Genomic DNA, 20,225 nt, shown 5'->3' with positions numbered 1-20,225 from the left:
TAAGATGTGGAATTGTAAAGTGCAAACAAAATAAAGCTTACATGAACGTGAATATGAAATATTTTTGTCGTTATATGCAGTCGCCATCTTGGCTGCTGAGGCCTGACGTGAAATATTATTTATTTATAGTATTTCTTTAAAAAAAAAAAATGGTGTCATTAGCAAAAAAAAAAAAAAAAAGAAAAAAAGATGCTTCCTCGTTATAATTGTTTGTGTTGTGTTACTAAATATTACACGTCTCAGTAGATTAGATGAATTGAACTCTAAACGTCATAATATTCATTTAAGGCACAAATTGATGATCATTGAAGCAAATGTTTATCCCCCAATGTGGCCTCATTGATCAGAGGGAAAGAAAAACATCAAAACGATCATGTCGTCGCTAATGATGTCATCGATCGGCAGTGACGTGATTGGGATGATTGGCGTGCTGAGTGATTGTTGATGCTGCTGATTTTTTTTTTTTTTTTTTGGAATTCGGGAGTCGGGTTCGTGATGATGATGACGATGTCGCGTAGCGCCCCCCCCTTTGATTTGGAGGCACCCGGGACACGCGCGGTGCGCGCAACAAGCAAGAACCCCCCCAACGGGCGCCGCCGTGCACGCGCGGTCGCCGGTGATTGGCCAGAGGTGGATCAGATGGTACGTTTCCCCTCTTGTGTTCACTGGCACCTCACAACCCACCCCCCCCCCCCACCTCCTCCTCCTCTCAGCAAAAGGCAAATCTCCGATAAAGTAATGGCAAAAGCACTTGGACTATAAAAGACAACAAATCATTTTCCTCCGGAGTGCGCCCCGTTGTCCACCCAATGAGTTCCTATTTTGTCAACTCAACTTTCCCCGTGTCTCTGCCGGGAGGACAGGACTCTCTCCTGGGCCAGATCCCCCTCTACACGTCGGGATACAGCGACCCGCTGAGGCACTACTCCGGCGCGGCCACCTATGGAGGCGCCGCCGCCGCCGCCGCCGCCGCCGTGCAGGACAAGGTCTACCCGGCCTCCTACTACCAGCAGACGGCCATCTACGGGCGGGCCGCCGGCGGGGCTCCGTGCGACTTCACCCCGGCTGGAGGCTTCTATAAGGACGCCGAGGGCTCGTGCGCCTTCTCCGGCCGGGAAGAGGCGCCTGCGCCTCCGCCGCCGCCGTCGCTGTTTGGCGCTCAGGAGCACGCGCAGCGCAAAGGCGAGTGCGTGGTGGGCGAGCAGGGCGCGGGCATGAGCGTGGACGACAAGTCCTCCGCGCTCATCTACCCGTGGATGCAGAGGATGAACGCCTGCTCGGTCGGTGAGTTCACGTCGCGCATGCACACGCGCGTCTTTTGGTTCGCCTTTGCGCATGCATGCGCGCACACGCACACGCACTCCGGCCTGCGTGAGGCAAACAAACCGTTGTCGTGACTACAAGACTAAAAAGGAGGAGAGAAAAAAAAGTAGTCAAAGTACATGGAAACGTGCACGTAAAAACGCTTTTCAAGTTTGAACAATTACGTCCGTTATCAAACACAATATATGGCGTCATTTTTACGTGCACAAAATCATCTTTTAAAAAGAGAGAAATCGAACGAGTTGCATTACGTGTTGTTTATAAAATGGACGAAGCAGCACCAGGCATGCGCACTACACTTTTGCCTGACGCAAATACACGTAAAATTGTTTTCCATATAAATTTGCCTCGGCACATTTTAGTGCCTACTCGTTTTGAGATTATTATTATATTTTTATTATATTTTTCTTAATATTTTAGTAAATCAGCATGCCTGCTTTTGCCTTGTGTTGTTGTTTTGTTTTTGTTTTTAATTGGGAAAAGTAACAGTAAATAAAGTGAATAAATTAAAACAGCTAAAAATAGCCCAATTTGGGTTAGTTTTGACCCAATAATTTTTATGTTTATTTTTTAACCCATAGCATATCCTGTTCTTTTTTTTTAGCTCATGTATGTCTGTTTATCTATCTATCTATCTATCTATCTATCTATCTATCTATCTATCTATCTATCTATCTAATATTCAAATTTGTAAGCTAAATTAACGAAATCCAACGCGCGTCAATGCAAGTCTTGTGTTCTTTCTGCACGACAAAAACGATGAAAAGCCAACCGTGCGTGTGTGTGTGTGTGCGCGTGTATGTGTGTGTGTGTCCGCACGCAATGCAGGCCCGTTCGGCACCAGCGGCCGCAGGGGCCGCCAGACCTACACCCGCTACCAGACGCTGGAGCTGGAGAAGGAGTTCCACTTCAACCGCTACCTGACGCGCAGGCGCCGGATAGAGATCTCGCACGCGCTGTGCCTGACCGAGAGACAGATCAAAATCTGGTTCCAGAACCGCAGGATGAAGTGGAAGAAGGAGAACAAGCTGCTCAACCCGCCAAAGACGCCCGAGGAGGAGGAGGAGGAGCAGGCGGAGAAGAAGAGTTAAAAAATAATAATAATAAAGGGACACTGCGTGTACAAAATATGCTGTAGATATTATTCATGTGTGGCGTGCTATCTTCTAGAGCTGCTTTTAGACATCTCTGTGTGCTCCGTCTTGATTTAGAGACTATGCAAACATGTACAGACATTTGTAGCGCTTTTTTTGGACCATGTTGTTCCCTCGTGTTGTGGGTCTCCGCGTCTTGTACGTGCACGTGTTGTGTACTTGTTCCTCCAGCTTGTACATAAAAATGTCAGCATTATCATTATGATGTCATTATTTATTGCTGTAACGTGTTTGATGCAATATTTTGTTCAGGACAAATTGTACATAGTAAATAAAAAGGACTTTTGATGTAAACAGAAAGCCTGCTGTTTTTTTTTTTTTTTATTATGAATATTAATATGACGCGATGAAAACGGGTGCGAGGGTTGAAACAATCGAGGTTAGGCTGAAAAAATCCGGATGACTGATGAGTCCCGAGGCCCCTCCCCGCCCCCCATGTGACAACCCGCGAGGCCGCTTCCGCATCCGGCCGCGAGATGGCGCCCTCGCCCCGCGCAGGCCGCTGCCTGGGCGCGCGGCGGGGAGGCACCATTGACTGGAGCCTAACGACCATTATTTCGTCATCATTTGTAAGCGGCGAGCATGAATTACCTCTTGAAGTCATCAGTTGAGGATTTACGACTGGTCAACAAAGGCACGTGATTCCCGAGCGCGCTCCCATATTTGGGCGGCATACCTGGCAAAGTACAGTAGGGCTTCATTGCTTATAATTCATGATTGCGTCCATAAATCGTGCAAGCACGCAAGGATTATAGGCGACAAAGATCTACAAATCGAGGCTTTAAAAAAGCAAGCAAATGAGCTCGTACTTTGTAAACTCGTTCTCAGGGCGCTACCCAAATGGCTCCGACTATCAGTTACTAAATTATGGGACTAACGGCGCAGTGAGCGGCTCCTTCAGAGACCCTGGCACCATGCACTCCGGGTCCTTCGGCTACAACTACAATGGCATGGACCTAACCGTGAACCGAGCCAACAGCGGCGGAGGCGGCGGCGGCGGAGGGGGCGGCGGCGGTCACTTCCCGGCGGCGGTTCAGCAGCAGCAGCAGCAGCAGCAGGAGGACGCGCGGGGCTTCGGCTACCGCCAGACGCCCAATTGCTCGCTGTCCTCCCCGGATTCGGTGCAGCCCGCTCCGCCGCCGGAAGTGAAGAGCCCCTCCCCGGCGTGCGAGCGGAGCGCGGCCAACAAAAGCGGCGCGTTCGCCGACATCGACGACCCCACCGCCGCCGCCGGTAACACCGCCACAACCGACGCCGAGGACCACGGCTCCGGCTCGGGCTCCGCTCAACGGGCGCAGGAGCCCAGCCTCGCCACCTCTTCCGCCCCCGCCGCCAACGAGTGCAGCCACGCGCCGCAGATCTTCCCCTGGATGAGGAAGCTGCACATCAGCCACGGTAAACCGCCTCAATAACAATATAAATAAACAGCTGTTTATCACACCAGTAAAAAAAAAAATCCAACTCTTCCTCGCAGATATGACCGGACCGGACGGCAAGCGGGCCCGGACCGCCTACACCCGCTACCAGACGCTGGAGCTGGAGAAGGAGTTCCACTTCAACCGCTACCTGACGCGGCGGAGGCGGATAGAGATCGCGCACGCGCTGTGTCTTTCCGAGAGACAGATCAAAATCTGGTTCCAGAACCGCAGGATGAAGTGGAAGAAGGACAATAAGTTGAAGAGCATGAGCCTGGTGACGGGCGCCAGCGCCTTCCACAACTGAGCCCCGAATGTGCACCTCCTCGCCCGGCCAACTTCTGCTATGGAGGTGAAAGCGTTCTAATAATATAATATTAATAATAATGATGAGGATGATAAAACAAAAGAAAAAATACTTGTAACGCTCTGAAACGCAGCACCTTGCAGCATGCTATTGTGATAGAAAACAAAAGAAAAGTATCCTGTGGTTCTTTTTAGTGGTAGCGTAGGTGTCATGTCATATTGATGTAAATATTAATATTTGTCTTTCTCTCCTTGGACGTGAGCTCTTTCTCGACAAAAAAAAAAAAAAAAGTCGTCATAATAAGAAAAAATAAAGCTGCTGCCATTTGAATGTAAACATGGGCCCATTGAGAAGGCTCGGATTGTTTAGGTTGTCGCTAAGTGCGCGTGCGCGTGCGTGTGCGTATGTATGATGTCCACTTTGTTTTCTTCTCGCCAACAAGCTTTTTGTATGTGAACTCATAGCGCTTGGAAATAAAAGTTTCTCTCTCTGACTTTTTTTCTGACACTTTTTTTTTTCCTTCCCCGTTGTTCTCGAAAATAATCAAAATCAAAATTTTACTTACCTTGCGGTGCAAAAAGACGTCTCGGCGCGCGTTTCTATATCGTCCCCAAAAGAGACGCCGAGATTGTCTTATAAAGCGAGAGTAGAAAAAAAAAATCCCTCTTTGCAAAGATTGTAAAGGCCCTATATGACATACAACAGTCGCCGGAAAGTCACGTGAGCTCCATAAAGTTGCTTTTATGGTTTTGGGGAGTAGACAATGTTCAATATAATTCACGCGGGCTTGAATGAGAGTGACGGCTTAACGGCGTGCAGGGGACCGAGCGCGCACGGACGCTCATATATGTGGACTCCCAATGTTTCAATAAAAGTATCGCGAGGGCCTGCGTTTTTATTGCCTTTTAATCGCATCTAATTCCATTTCACGTTACATCCTATATATGCTTGCGTGCGCATTTTACGCAGCTAAATAGCGATTATTTGATTTTTTTATTAGACTGATTAAAAAAAACTGTTTTGTTCTGCAATTTTATTTTTTTTTATTTTTCCTGAGTGGAGAACTTGAGTAATACTGCAGTGATTGATGCCCACCAGGCGAGTCACTTGGCGGCCAAAGGTGCTCCAAGGGCCGCGATATGAAAGACGCGCGAGGCCTGTTTTGTATTTCTTATTTCAAAGATAGAGAAAAGTTAAAAACAAAAATGGGCATTAATGGCACATTTTCACAACTATATTTAAGTGGCGATTTTGGCCATCCTTACTATTGAATATTGATAGGACTAATGTGGAGCCGGATGTCATGCATTATTCATGACGACGGGATCATCCGGGGGTCAGGAGACGAAATGGAGGCTGGCGTGTTTTGTGCACCGTCACACCGCAGGAATTGTGTACTATTATGAACAGCGTATTTTGTGTTGTCCAATATTTGTGACAACAAAATTCATATTAACCCGAATAAAAATGTGCAAAATATCTTCATCCCGCTTATCTAATTTTAAGAACGCTCAAAAACACTTGACCATCTCAATACAATAATTAAAAAATTATCTATATCAAAGTGCCTCGAGTGATTAATTCACTCTTTTCATTATAGATGAGGAAACAAGTGAAATATGTGATTGGTGTTTTGTTAATTGGTCAGAAACAACAGGCAAGATGTGGTGTAATGAGACCTTACTGCCAGCAGAGGGCGCCTCAGACCGGCCTGGAGGATGATGGATGATTTTTTTTTTCCCCTCTTTTTTTTTCTTTTTCTTTTTTGGCTGCTCCGGGTTCGTATCTTCGCCAGCAAAAGGGGCTGGAAAGGTGGTGTGGGGGTCATCTAGGTTAGAGAAGCTGAGGCTTTCTTTTGTACTCACATTTGGATTGTTTTCTCACCACTAAAAAACGTAAAATAATCAAAAAGGTAGAAAGTAAAGACACCTTACGTGGATTTAAGTAGTCCCATTCAGTCACAAAAGTGCCATAATGGTTATTCACATCATATTTTAGCACGCTAGTTTTAAAATGCAAAATAGCAATTCAGAATTAATAAAAAAAAAAAAGGACCCAGTTTGGTAAGAAGCATGGTTCAAATTCACATTAAATGTGAGTAGAACAAAAGAACACATTGAATACTGCAAATAGTGTACAATTTAAAATGTTTTTTTTTTTTTAATTAACATTAGGAAGAATTTATATTCAGAAATGATACAGGCTAAACCTTACAGGTAAATGTTTAAACTGTACAGGGAAGATAAAAAATTAAAAAAAAAACATACAAAAACCTTCCCTCATGACCTTCAGTCAGGAAAATGATGACTCCAAATCATATTCCCACTTGGCACAAATTCTGGATTTGCTTCAATAATTTGACTTTGGCATGTTGGCTATGTTTCCTTATTCAAACTTCTCCATATGAATCCCAAACACCGAAACAATTGATATTTCTTTTAAATTCAAGGCATCTACAACTCTATTCATAAATATAATTTCACTTTTGTATGTTTGGGTTTGGTACATTGCCAATGTCATATCACAGAGCTTTGGAGTCAACTGGGAAGCATCATCAGCATGGAATCACAGATTTGAGAATTTCCTGCTGTACACTCACAGCAAACATTTTCACAACATGCTCCCTGAAGGGGGTATAATTGTTGAATCAAGTATTCATGGAGCAATTGAATGCTTTGTAATTACAAAAATGTGTATTAAATAGAAGTTACGTTTGCTTTGTATTCAAGTCTGTCTGGTTCGCACATTCTTGTAAGCATGCAGGACTTAGATAAAATCCAAATGAAAAGCATGCTAAATGGTGATAAAAAAAAAAACCCAAAACAAAACATTTTTTTTAACGTTTTGAAATGACACAGTACTGTACAGTAACGTAATTTGTTTGGTGCGCTGTCCCTTTAAGACAAGCCGAGAAGGGTGCTAAGCTAACAGCTAGCTAACTAGCTGAGCCATATTTATGAGAGTAAAATATTGTGTCAACTATTTATTTAATATACAGTAAAGTAATTTGTTTGGTGCGCTGTCCCTTTAAGACAAGTCGAGAAGGGTGCTAAGCTAACAGCTAGCTAACTAGCGGAGCCATATTTATGAGAGTAAAATATTGTGTCACATATTTATTTAATATACAGTAACGTAATTTGTTTGGTGCGCTCTCCCTTTAAGACAAGCCGAGAAGGGTGCTAAGCTAACAGCTAGCTAACTAGCTGAGCCACATTTATAAGAGTAAGTGTCAAATATTTATTATTTGGTTAAAATAATCATTCGTAAAGATGCCGAATACTATTTCAACAACACATCATAAGTATTTGTGGACTTGTTGCTGTTTAGAAATTTCGAACGTCAAAAAGTATGTAGCTCAGTGGTTATCAATGTGTGTCACAGGCTCCCTCTAGCGGCACGTGACATATTTACTGAAACATAATGCCGTGTTAAACATTTTCTTCATCCTTAATGGTGACGTCATGACGTTCATTATTAATGTTTATGACCTGTTTAATTTTCTTATCGTTAGATAGTTATAAAGCGCAGTTCAAACTTACAAGATCAAATATAACTTTTCGAATGCTTGTGCCTTATTACTGTTGGTCGATGTCACTTTGTCATAAAAAAGTTTGAGAAGCAATATAATCATAGTGATATATTTTTTATGCTATATACATTTGAACTTTTCCGTGCTCTTGATTGGCTCTCCTGGATGGCAGCTTTGCCTGCCGAGTGTTCCACGAGTGCAGAAGATGGCGCGTGTGAAAGTTGCCTTGAATGAGGCCATTGTTCTCCGCATCATTTGTCACCACCTCCATTCACGTCTGCACTCCACACGAGCAGTTGCGAGTGTGCAGGGGACGCTAATAATCAGCCTGGACTGCACTGTTATGTGCACTGTATGGATTACGTGCTTGCATGTGTTTTGTAATAGCTTGCGAGGAAATGAGATCAACAAAATAGCTAATCGAAAATTAGCATATTGATTCTTGTATTGGATGCCACTGTGTGTGTGTGTGTGGGGGGGGGGGGGGGGACACACATCTTGCATTTTTGGGGGGAGTGACAAAACAGTACGTAGCCCATTTTAAATTAGAACAAAATCGACAATATTCTTGACATTATGTTAACAATATCACACTCAGAACCAACTTATGTTTATGTAAAAAAAATACAATTGCATTGTGTTATTTAAAACCCCTTGGCAGTATCTTATTTTGAAATGACTTGGTCAGTACCATCAAAAAGCCGAAAACCGGTCACAATAATGCCTCAGGGTTTAAAAAAAAAATAAATAAAATTAAAAAAAAATCTGAAGGGGGAAATCCATATGGCCTTACTGGCGAAATATGTATTTTGTATGCTATATTTTCAAAACGCTATTTATTTATTTTCCATACATTACAAATATTTTTATGGTTTGTTTGTTTACTTCTGAGTGTGGTCTCAAATGAGATGACCTGAGAGCAAATAAATCTAATCACGTGACTCCTGGAGGTCCTTGGGGGGGAAGCCATGTTCATTATGTGACGTCAAACGAAAGCGTTCGTTGTGTAAATCTGTCGTTTTGTTTTTTTTAAACACTTTCCCTGTTTTTACACAATCTAATTATTATTGGTCACACCTCAGAGATGAAAGAGACTCGTCGGTGTCAATTAGTTAAAAATTACCTCGACCGGCCAATCACATCCATCGACAAGCACAGCGTGAAGACGGGAGAGCAAAAGTGCCCCAAATCGATGATTACGTCACTAAAGTGCGTCCACCTTTCCTTTCATTTTCCATCTGTGGATGTCAGGAAGTGTTATCGCTATTTTTTATTATTATTGGACAATTGTTTACACGCAAATGGTCAACGCTAAATATGACGATAATAAAAAAATATATAACGATTTTTGAGCAACCCAGTGCAGGTTATCCTTATCTAAAGCCACTTAAATAGCAAAAGAGTCCATCTCGATGGCTCTGGGTGCTGTTTAATTTCCACAAAGAGGCCATTGGGCGTTCATAACAATAAGAAAAAGCTCCGTCTTATCATTGTTATCACGGGGTAGATTAGCTCGCTCGCATGCATGATGACCACAAACGTTTTTTTTTTGTTTTGTTTTTTTTCCTCTCTCCTTCTTCCCTTCTCGTCATACATGCACGCGCAGCCCTCACGCGCAGACAGACAGAGCTCAGGATGCTTGTGTGATGAGGCTGCACAAACACGGCGTGCATTCAGACTCAGCCGGCAGGATTATTTGGGGTTTAAAAAAAAAGAAAAAAGAAAAAATCATAAGAAGTGTAAAGGGTGAGGAGGAGAGGCGTCGTTGTTTTGCGCGCGCGTGCGCGCGGGGATGAATGGAGCTTTCCGAGGTAAGGCGGCCGCATGCAGACGCGCTGATGTGTCTTTATGATTTACGAGCCTGACTCGAGGCTGCTCGGTTCAAGCAGAGTTCATAAAGCCGCATGCCTCCACACTTCTTCTTCTTCTTCTCCTCTTTTGCTGCTGCTTCACCTCATTAAGAAGGCGCTGGCGATGCATGCAAACATGTTTACATGTTGTTGTTTTTTCATGTTAAACAAAAGATGCCGCGCACAATGGAGTCTTGCTGAAGGTTATCATCTCGATAAATAACACATTATTATCGCCATTAAAATGTTATTGGTGATATTTTAAAGGCACATTGTGGAAATAAAGGCAAAATTATTATTTTTTTGGATCATCAAGCGTTTTTTTTTTAACAAGGTCCACTTGAAATTATTTATGGAACAGAGACAAAGCACATTAAACATTGCTGTAAATGTATAAGGGCGTTTTTTTTTCCAAGTCATCCTAAAAAAAAAGAAAAAAAAAAGAACTAGAATATAAACTTATTTAACCCTTTTTTTTAAAATATAAGAACAATGACAAAAAGAAAAGTGAATATTGAAAAATAACATTTTTCCTTTTATAAGTCTGTATTGTAAATGTGATGTTTATATTCTATTGCAGCGGGTCACGTCAAAAATAAGCATTTAAGAGTATTTGAAATATTTTATACGAGCATATTAAAAAGAATACACCCTTTAAAACGGTCAGGTTTAAAATACAAAGGGGTGTTAAACCCAATTGGAAACATTGAGTTATTTTTTTGTTTTTATTTATTTATTTATTTATTTATTTATTTATTTATTTATTTATTTATTTATTTATTTATAATCTAGTAAGGTTTGTAATAAGTAAAATGCTAAATAAATAACCCAGATTGAGTTATGTTTGGAATTTCTTTTTTTTTCCCCGGACAAAAATTCTTCTAGAAAAGAGAGAACTTTGGTGATGAAAAAAAAAAAAAAAAAAAAAGTATAGATGAACGCCATTGCGATACATATTGGATTATTTTAAGGGGTTGTAATGCAAATTAGACTTAGAGGGTTGTTTTAACCCATTTATTTATTTATTTATTTATTTTTTTAAAAGCTTACTTGGAATAAGTCAAATTTTAAATAACCCGTTATGGGTTGTTTTAACCCATACGTTATTTTTAAACGCAATTAAGCTTGGGAAAAATACTTTTTTTTTTTTTGATAACCAATGCTAGTATTTTATTTTTTTTTTAACCCATGCATGTTTTCAACCCATTTAGGCTTGGAAAAAGTACATTTAAATAACTCATATTTGTTGTTGTTGTTGTTGTTGTTTTTATAGTATTATTTTTGTTTTGCACAATAACCCAAATGACTTTATTTTTAAACCACATTGGGTTATTTTAAAGGATCAGTTTGAAGTATTTTCTACGGAACCTTGTGTCCTGCAGCCTGTATTAATATTGTGCAGCTTGGTTTTCAGGCTATTCACGTCAGCACGCTATTGAGTTGATAAGATGGATCATTTGGTCTCCTCCCTGATTCTGCCTTCTTTCAGCCTCTCTGCAAAGCTGCCATGTGACATTTTGGCTGCCGGAGACGCGTCACAAGGTCAAAGGGCCTCGCCGTTTTGCGTGTCATGGAGAACCAGCAGCAAAGACAGAAGCACAACGAGCAGCAGCAGCAGAACTTCACGCTGCGTGGTGCGTTTGAGTGCAGCAAGCAGTCAGCGGAGCACAAGTTTGGTGCGAGTAAAAAAATTTTCCCCTGGATGAAAGAGTCCAGACAGGCCAAGCACAAACTCGACAGGAGACTTAAAGGTTTGTTATACGTCACATGAGTTTTGTTATTAAAAAGATATATCACTTATTTAGCCCATTATAGCGACAAAGTTATTTTTTTCTGTAATTAGATACTTTCATTATTTTTCACAGTACCTTTAAAAACACATTTTCTAGGTTTGGTCATGTGACATTCCACAAGCTGAGCTGTGATTGGTGACCTGAGACCTTGTGATGTCATTTTCAGTCGACAGCAAGTTGCAAAATGTGTTTTTAAAGGTACGAATTGTACATGAAAAATTAGGGATGGGCGAGTACCGATACCAGGTATCGGTATCGGGCCGATACCAGCCTTTTTTCAAGTACTCGAGTACTCGTGACACAGACGAGTACAAGCGAGCGATAGCAGAGGGGGAAGACGTTAAATGAGACCTCCTTGCCTGTAAGTGGCGCTAGCTTGCAGCAGTTTTTCACCAAAACTTCACCGGTTTGGAAATACTTCAAAATTGTGAAGCATTTTTATTTTGAGCGTTAAGACTATTGAAGAGTGACTGTGCTGTTTTTTGTTGTTGTCAAAATTAAAGGAAATATATTTGTTGAAAAATATATTTTAGTACAACCAGTCCAGGGTGTCCTTAGCCAGCTGAAATAGGCGCCAGCACCCCCCGCGACCCTTGTGAGGAATAAGTGGTCAAGGAAATGGATGGATAGATGGATGGAATATATTTTAGTGTTTTTTTTTTTTTTATTTGTCAAAATGTACTACTGGTATCGGCAGTTGGTATCGGTATCGGTTAGTACTGAGGGTCTGAGTATCGGTATCGGTCTGAAAAAAGTGGTATCGAACATCCCTATGAAAAATAATGAAAATATCAAATTTATTATCGGCAAAATATTAATGTTTGACTGCCAAAATATATATATATTTTAGTGTTTGTTTTTTTTTGGGTCAAAATGTGCTACTGGTATCGGCAGTTGGTATCGGCATCGGTGAGTACTCAGGGTCTGAGTATCGTATCGGTATCGGTCTGAAAAAAAGTGGTATCGAACATCCCTATGAAAAATAATGAAAATATCAAATTTATTATAGGCAAAATATTAATGTTTGACTGCCAAAAATGGCTAAATAAGTAAAGTATCCCTTTAAAATCGACAACACAAGACAATAAGTCAGTAAATGATATATTTACAAATTCAACACTTCACAGCAGTTTTAATTGGAACTGTTTTAGGACGAAAATAATTTTTTAATAGTCGTGTAACATGATCAATCAATACATAAACACAAACACGAACACAAACAAAGTCACCACTAAGATTAATCAATGCAATATTTACTTGAAAAGACGTCAAAATCAGTATTAAATATAATAATAACATATACTTAAATTAAATTAAAAAAATATATATATAAAAGGCTACATTCATTATAAAAAATATATTAGCACACAATTTCAGTAAAGTTAACTCAACTCAACTTTATTTCGAGCACTTAGTGTTGTCCATAAAAATCGGTCATATAAAAACAAAGACAATTAAATAAAAAAATTATTACCATAAAAACAGTCAACACAATAAAACACTAAAACAATCCCGAGTCTCAAGCTGAGTCGAACAATAAAAATATGTTTTTCCAACAATAAACAACAATAATAACAAAGCCATAAACGCATCTTGGGGGGGAATAAAATAATTGTATATAACTAATGATCTTGTTCCTGTTGGTCTGTCAGACTTTGGCCGCGTCACCAGCACCGCCAGCGACTCTCCGAGCTCCAGCACGCCGGCCTGCAAGCGCACTCGCACGGCGTACACCAGCGCGCAGCTGGTGGAGCTGGAGAAGGAATTCCACTTCAGCCGCTACCTGTGCAGGCCGCGTCGGCTGGAGATGGCCGGCCTGCTCAACCTGCAGGAGCGCCAGATCAAGATCTGGTTCCAGAACCGCCGCATGAAGCAGAAGAAGGACGAGAGGTTGCTTCATCATGTGCACGCCTCCGAATCGCCTCCTTCACCCGACCCGGGCAGTCCCTGCACTCTGTCCAGCCTGGGCTACGTGCACTTGGGCGGGGACTACCAGCAGACCTCGATTCGGCCCCAGGCCCCGCAGCAGTGGTACCCTCAGAGCACCGCGTTTGACGCGCGCGCATACGACACTGCGCACGCGCAGAACCCAAACGAGGATTTTCATTCATCTTATTCGTCAGCGAACTCGTGCATCCCTCACGACAGAATCATGCGCGCTCCGAAACTCACGCATTTGTAATTGTATACATCCTTAATACATGCATGCACTTTTTGTATTATTAGACTTTTCTTCTTTAATGCAGCACTAAAAACAATTGAAAATAAATGAAGTCTTTATACTGCCACACGTTATCTAAAAAACAGCTTGTTGCAACATGGCCCTAGCTGATCTCTTATACTCTGCTGCCACCTGCTGGCTGATTTCAAGCATTTTAACTCACCTTTCAAGGCAAACAGAATATTGTGTGCTTTTACTACATTTACAATGTGAGCACCAATTGAAATATCTTATTCCATTCTTCCATTCGAAAAAAAAGTCATCATTGCTTTTGAGCAAAATTGAAAATGAGAGAACAAGCTTTTTGTGACAAGATACATTTTCTCCACAAAAGTGACTTTGACACTAATATTTTTTTGTTTAGTGACGCTCTGTGAATTAGATTTAATGTGACAATGGGTTTTTGATCATTCACGTCATTCTTGAAAAATGTTCGATTTCATGTTTCGTTGTAATTCTATACACTGGCAGCCCATTGAAAAGAGACACAATGCTGCCATCTGCTGGCCATAGTTAGTGGCTGTTTTTGATTCCACAACGCATTGACCACTTAGACATTGCACTGCCCATTGATTAAAAAACAAACAAACAAAAAAACAAACAAAAGAAACCTAGATGACGTAATTTAACGTTTATGGTGGCATACATCGTGATTTTACTCAATTACTCAACGTTATTAAACGTTTTTGGCGGTCAAAGAGTTAATTGCGTCACCAATAGACCGACCCAACTTTTTGAGTTATTTAACCCAAAAGCTGTGTCAAATGAAAAATAATAACCCAATAAAGCAAATAGGGATGTAACGATATCCAAACATCACGATACGATATTATCATGATATGAATGTCACAATACCATAATTATCACGATATTGTGCATTTTCTTGATATTTAAAAAAGATAACAATATTGCCCAAAAAAAGAGCTCATACTAAAAAAAAAAAAAAAAAGCACAATATTGTGCTTTTGTACATAACAGCAATACACATAAACCAGCTACAATGTCTAATAACAATATTGAGGCACTTATTTGCTAATGCAAGCACACATTGATCGCTTCACAAGCAAATTAGGTTCCCCTTCATATGACAATTAGCATAGATTTTAAACATAGAAGGCCAAAACATCCCTAATGAAAATTACATTGCAGTAATAAACTAGCCACCAGAGGGTGCTAGAACTGCACAAATTGAAATCAACCTGACTTTTTTTATCAAATGTGTTCCTTTTAAATATTGTAAACATGACGATGGCGATATTGTGGCAGTTTTAATATCACGATATCAAGATATTGTCCTTATCGTTACATCCCTATGAAGCACCCAAGTTGTGAGTCGTTTTATTTAATTGAATAACCAATTGAATTGGGTCAAAAATGAACTGACACAACTTTTAATTTAAAAAGTTGGGTTAAATTACTCATCTGACCAAACATTTTGGGTTAGTTGAATAGCCCAATTGAATTTAGTCCAAAAAAACAACAACAACAAAAAACAAAAAAAACAACTTTTTGAGGTAAACTCAAAAAGTTGGGTTAAATTAAATTAATAAACCATATGACCCATTTTTTTGTGGTTAATTGAATAGCCCAATTGAATTGAGTAAAAAATGAACCAACCAAATCAAACCCACAAAGCAATGCCCAACCAAAAAAAGTTTTGTGGGTTATTCTTTCTGCACATTTTTAGCACCAAATTCCTGCTATTTTTGACCTAATAGTTTTTAGAGTGAGAGGTGAAATTGATGTTTCTTTTCAGAGGGCCACAACATTGACACTCATCAAGATTTCCATGAAAATAGTTGAACTCCCTGCTCGCAATATTTGAGCTTCTGGAAAGTGAATATAATTTGCAATTTTGCTACAAATGTCAGCAAGAAACAAGAAATAAATGCATGATTGACACTAGTGGACCACAAAATCATTTGGCGGGGCTTGAATTTGACACGTGATCAAATGCATGCTCAAAGTGTGATAAAAGAATAGCTCACTCTAGTGGTAAGGGAAAGAATCACCAGTTCAGTTGTATTTAACTTTTTAGTGTAGGGATGGTGCAATTCAGGCCCTCCAGAATTTTATTTGATATTCTATATTAATGAATTCATTTTTCAGCACCACCAAAAATTGGTCAAACCCTCCTTTATTAACTCATTCACTGCCATTGACGGAAAAAGACGTCAAATGATGCATTTCTTTTTTTTTTTTTTTGCTGGTCTGGCAATGAATGTGTTAAGAAAAAAAAAACATGGAGCCTTGCATGGTAAAATACATTCGCATTTCATTTGTAATTTATTTTGGGACAATTTTTATTTAAATTACGCATTGTAGAAGGATTTTAATTGAGTCATTAATTGTAATTTATATTGAAGCACCGTGTCAACGTTCAAACTGCATAATGTTACAATAAAGATCAAATAAATTTGACTTTATAGGAACAAAACACCTGGAACATGTTGAACATGTTGACTGGAAAGTGAATCAATTTTTTTGGTGCATTTATTTAGATTTATTTACTCTAATATGCTTCATTCAAATTATTTTCAGATTTAGATTTAGATTCAGAAGTAAGTCATCCTGTGATTAGAATACATTTGACACGTGAGAAGAGTGTCATTGTTCTTTTGAGGGTCAGGGAAGCTGTCTTTTTTTTTTCTTTTTTCTTTTTTTTTTTTAAGGAGCACATGATGGATCACTCTTCGCTTTTCTGGCACAATTAGTCAAAACAAAAAAGAGGACAACACATCTCTCAAAATTTCCCATGTAAAAATTTAGACACTAAACACGTTAAATTAGAGGTAAAGGCCGCAGTTGTTTGAATTTAGAATTAGGCCTGTCTGTTTAAAAAAAATAAAAATAATTTTTTTTTTCCAATTATGCACGATGGCGAGCTCACGAAGAGTTGAAGAGGGGCAATTATTTGTCATTTGTGCTGCTCGGTGTTTGCGTTCTTATCAGATGGATGAGCGCGTTTGATTGAAGCGTTTGTCATGCAAATGCGAGCCGCTTGATGGACGTGACAGAAGAAGCCGGCGGGCCGAGCCATTGGCCGGCCGCGGGTCACGTGGCGTGTCAGGAAGGTGATATGATGGGTGGAGGGCACTTTTTTTTTTTTTCTTTTTTTTTTTAAACAGCTTTGACATATACCTCTGGGGTGCAGGGCGATTGATGACTCGTCTGGTGCGACCGTCCACAATGAATTCCTACCTCGACTACCCGCTCTGTAACCGCGGGCCGAACCTTTTACACAACCACGGATACGGCATGACGCCCAACGCGGATAATTACGGGCAGGATGGTCGCTCGGTCCACCAGAACTTCCCCTTGCAGCACGTCAACATGGACCTGCAGTACGCGCCTGCACCACCGCCACCATACGGGTCCCCTGTGGAGTACGGACACCAGTACGGCCTGGCCCCAGAACAGGATCGGAGCTACATGCACGTTTCGCCTCTCGGAACCAACATGCCGCCTTACGCCGGGGACGGGGCACAGTACGTCCAGTACGGCGGCGCGGATCAAAAGCAACCGGAGTATCCTCCAGAAAATGTTTACACGACCCCCAACAAGGACGCGGATCACGCGGAGGAAACTTCTAAAACTTTCGACTGGATGAAAGTGAAGAGGAATCCTCCCAAAACAGGTGAGCTGCTCCACAATGCGTAAAAAAAAAAAGAAAAAAAAAAAAAGTTGACCACAAACTATGTATAACACCTCGTCCACTTTTCATTCAATCCAAAAAGTTTCATCATTCCATCCAAATTCTCCTGCAGCGGTTCTGTCCGAGTTCGGCGTCCCGGGCCAGCACAACGTGATCCGCACCAACTTCACCACCAAGCAGCTGACCGAGCTGGAGAAGGAGTTCCACTTCAACAAGTACCTGACGCGGGCCCGAAGGGTGGAGGTGGCCGCCAGCCTGGAGCTGAACGAGACGCAGGTGAAAATTTGGTTCCAGAACCGGCGCATGAAGCAGAAGAAGCGCGACAAGCTGGGCGGAGGAGGAGGCGGCGGCGGCGGGCCTGCGGAGAAGCTCTCGGGGCCTGATACCCCCCCCAGCACAGGCCAGGCCTGAGTGAACTAAAAATAGTCGCATTCCAAAATAGAGTGGTACCTCTACTTACGAAATTAATTGGTTCTGGAAGAAAGTTCTTAAGTAGAGACGCATTTTCCATGTAAATGGCCTAATCCGTTCCAAGCCTCCCAAATTTCAGACATAAATGTTTTATAAAGCATAAAAATGCATCAAAACATGTAACAAATACATGTTACAATTAGATTATTGCACAATAAATGAGAGTTGTGCATAATGTAAATAACAAAGAATAGAGTAAAGAATAAAAATGATGCTCATTTACCTTTTTAACTGCTGTCCTCATTGTTTTTTTGCCCTCTGGTTCATGTTTTTTTTTTTTTTTTTTTTTTTTTGCCTGGTGTTTTGTAAAGAACTGATCCATGGATGTTTTTTTTTTTTTTTTTTTTTTTAAACAATCCTTCGTTAATGTCCAATGCAAACATCATCTTAGTGAGCAAACGCCCGACTGGTGAACACTTTTTCTGGGCGATTCTTTTAAACAAATTCTGAAACTTCATGGAAACTTCCGGTATGGCGAGGCATCTTTTTTTTTAAAAAAAAAAAGGCCCGTCTCGTCGCAATTAAAAACTTACTGTGCCTTCATCAATCACCAATTGCTGTATAGACACCGATCTAGTATACGCTCATACCTATGGTAGACGTTCCTCTTAGCCAATGGGATGCCAGAAACATGCACAAACACCAATCTAGTATTTACGCTCATAGCTACCTATGGTAGGAAATAGCCATAGCCGAAAGTATGTTGCGTTCGGTAATGTATTTTTACCTTTCGTATCTAGAAATTTCTTTCGTAACAAGAGGCAATATTTTCCCGTTGAGGAGTTTTGTAACTCGAAAATTTGGTATGAAGAGACGTTCGTAAGTAGAGGTTCCACTGTATGTGGACTTGTGGAATTTCAGGGTATACAACTGCTAAATGTGTGTTGTGTTTTTTTTAATTTTTTTACCTTTTTCAAACAAAAAAAGTCATGTCTTTATGTTCAAACTGAGCTGCTCAGTGTCACTGTTTGCACTATTTATTTGACAGGGTATTTTACAATGTTTTTAGACCAATAAAATGTATCAATTTAAAATGCAACATTGACATTCCTGTTCTTGGGCAAAAGTGTGGTGGTCTATATTTTTATTCCCCTCTTGCATAATGTGACAAGAGGAATCTTTCACAACACACGGGGTGGTTCCTGGTGACCTATTCACCTCCAAATACCTCCGGGGGCTCTAAACATGACAACAAACTGCAGGGTGCATGCAGGTCTCCATTTTTGTTACCCAAATCCTGCTGGATGCTGCTGACAGCCAAACGGATTGGTATCACTCACGGAAATTTTTAGGGCTAATTCGTAAGATTATGTTGACTTTGACGTAAATGGGCCAATGAACTTTTATGTGCTATGTATTTTCCCGTCAAGTGAATGAATCAATTAAGAGAGTTATGAAAAGTATCTAATCAATCCAATGTGTTTTGAGTAAACAATGACAGCTACTTTAAACTTTATGTATTTTAGATGTCAAAACATGTCAAAACAACTTTTGTTTTTGCATTTGACCTATATTGCAGGGATATCCAAACTATGGCCTGGGGGCTTTTTATGGCCCGCCATCCATTTTGAAGTGGCCCAAAATGATATCTGCTATACTAATGAATTTGTATAGTTTTCCTAAAGATTCAGAGATGCAACTTAAACAAAATTTCTCTTCATTTTTTTTCAAGTAAAAATGGTTTCCTTCACTTTCTTCTCTGTCGTGGCCCAAATTGTGAACATATCCTCCTGACTACCAGGAAAAAAAAAATATTGTCGAATCATGTTTATTTTGATACTGCCTATTCTTTGTGAAGTAACCGAAATACTTCAAAAAAAAAAAAAAAAAAAAAAAAGTTTTTATTTTTAAGCTATGATGTGTCCACTACAGAGGACATTTTTTAAAACTTAAACGCTAGGCTCAAATACAGTTAAAATAATTGAAACAATACTTTAATGTGTTCTTAAAAGTCTTATAGAACACATGCTAACAACATTTAAAGCCTAAATTTGTTCAATAAAAAGTGATACACTTATTTTTCCTCTTCCCTAAAAAGTGCTTGCACTGAGGGAAGCCATTTTCTTTTATGACGCAACCAAAAGTAGCAAAGCCCCACCCCTACACACTTGGTATCATTGGAAAGCTCTGAATGTCCTCCATAGAGCACAGAATGAGTTAATTCAATCGTATGCACTGGGTGGGAGATATTCGGGTTTAAAAAAAAGTCCACTATAGAGGACAAATTTGAATTGCTGGTAGTCAGGATGATATGAAAGATTCCAATGATTTAAAAATGGCTATCTTAGGACAGATTGCTCCTGTTTTGGTTCTGATTGTAGAGATGTGAGGGATTCGTTTGTTGTTCAGCCACCGCGAAATCTTGTAAAATCCTCGGAGAAAAAAAAAAATGTAGACACCCTCGCAGTATTGGATAAGATGAGTTTCGTAAACATTGTGTTCGGGTCACTTTGGCATCTTGAAAGATAAAGCTCATGACACAAGGCAGTAAGAGCTAATAGCATCCC

At 40.4% G+C, this 20,225-nt stretch overlaps 4 protein-coding genes across 6 annotated transcripts; all 4 read left to right on the top strand.

The window, feature by feature from the left end:
- Nucleotides 1–419: 419 nt before the first annotated feature.
- On the top strand, nt 420–2,771 carry hoxb6b (homeobox B6b). Of its 3 annotated transcripts, XM_077502751.1 has the most exons (3): nt 420–642; nt 864–1,284; nt 2,152–2,771. In XM_077502751.1, exons 1-3 carry the CDS (start codon nt 445–447, stop codon nt 2,412–2,414), a joined length of 882 nt encoding a protein of 293 aa, XP_077358877.1. In that variant the 5' UTR covers nt 420–444; the 3' UTR covers nt 2,415–2,771. The 3 variants fall into 3 exon arrangements, 2 of the variants coding, with proteins under 2 accessions (XP_077358877.1, XP_077358878.1); XM_077502752.1 differs by lacking the exon at nt 420–642 and having other exon boundaries at nt 694–1,284; XR_013279478.1 differs by lacking the exons at nt 420–642; nt 864–1,284 and adding an exon at nt 1,650–1,932 and having other exon boundaries at nt 2,152–2,301.
- Nucleotides 2,772–2,775: 4 nt separating this feature from the next.
- On the top strand, nt 2,776–4,658 carry hoxb5b (homeobox B5b). Its single transcript, XM_077502753.1, has 2 exons — nt 2,776–3,872; nt 3,952–4,658. Exons 1-2 carry the CDS (start codon nt 3,275–3,277, stop codon nt 4,197–4,199), a joined length of 846 nt encoding a protein of 281 aa, XP_077358879.1. The 5' UTR covers nt 2,776–3,274; the 3' UTR covers nt 4,200–4,658.
- Nucleotides 4,659–11,103: 6,445 nt separating this feature from the next.
- LOC144004984 (homeobox protein Hox-D3-like) lies at nt 11,104–15,976 on the top strand. Its single transcript, XM_077502754.1, has 2 exons — nt 11,104–11,329; nt 13,024–15,976. The coding sequence occupies exons 1-2, from the start codon at nt 11,149–11,151 to the stop codon at nt 13,551–13,553; spliced, it is 711 nt and encodes a 236-aa protein (XP_077358880.1). The 5' UTR covers nt 11,104–11,148; the 3' UTR covers nt 13,554–15,976.
- An 805-nt stretch (nt 15,977–16,781) lies between these two features.
- On the top strand, nt 16,782–17,658 carry hoxb1b (homeobox B1b). Its single transcript, XM_077503452.1, has 2 exons — nt 16,782–17,229; nt 17,360–17,658. The coding sequence occupies exons 1-2, from the start codon at nt 16,782–16,784 to the stop codon at nt 17,656–17,658; spliced, it is 747 nt and encodes a 248-aa protein (XP_077359578.1).
- The last annotated feature ends 2,567 nt before the right edge of the window (nt 17,659–20,225 follow it).

The sequence above is a fragment of the Festucalex cinctus genome, chromosome 17, assembly GCF_051991245.1.
Source record: "Festucalex cinctus isolate MCC-2025b chromosome 17, RoL_Fcin_1.0, whole genome shotgun sequence".
Taxonomy (NCBI): Eukaryota; Metazoa; Chordata; class Actinopteri; order Syngnathiformes; family Syngnathidae; genus Festucalex; species Festucalex cinctus.
The sequence above is the reverse complement of the archived record's forward strand: the minus strand, read 5'-3'. Positions and strand labels throughout refer to the sequence as shown.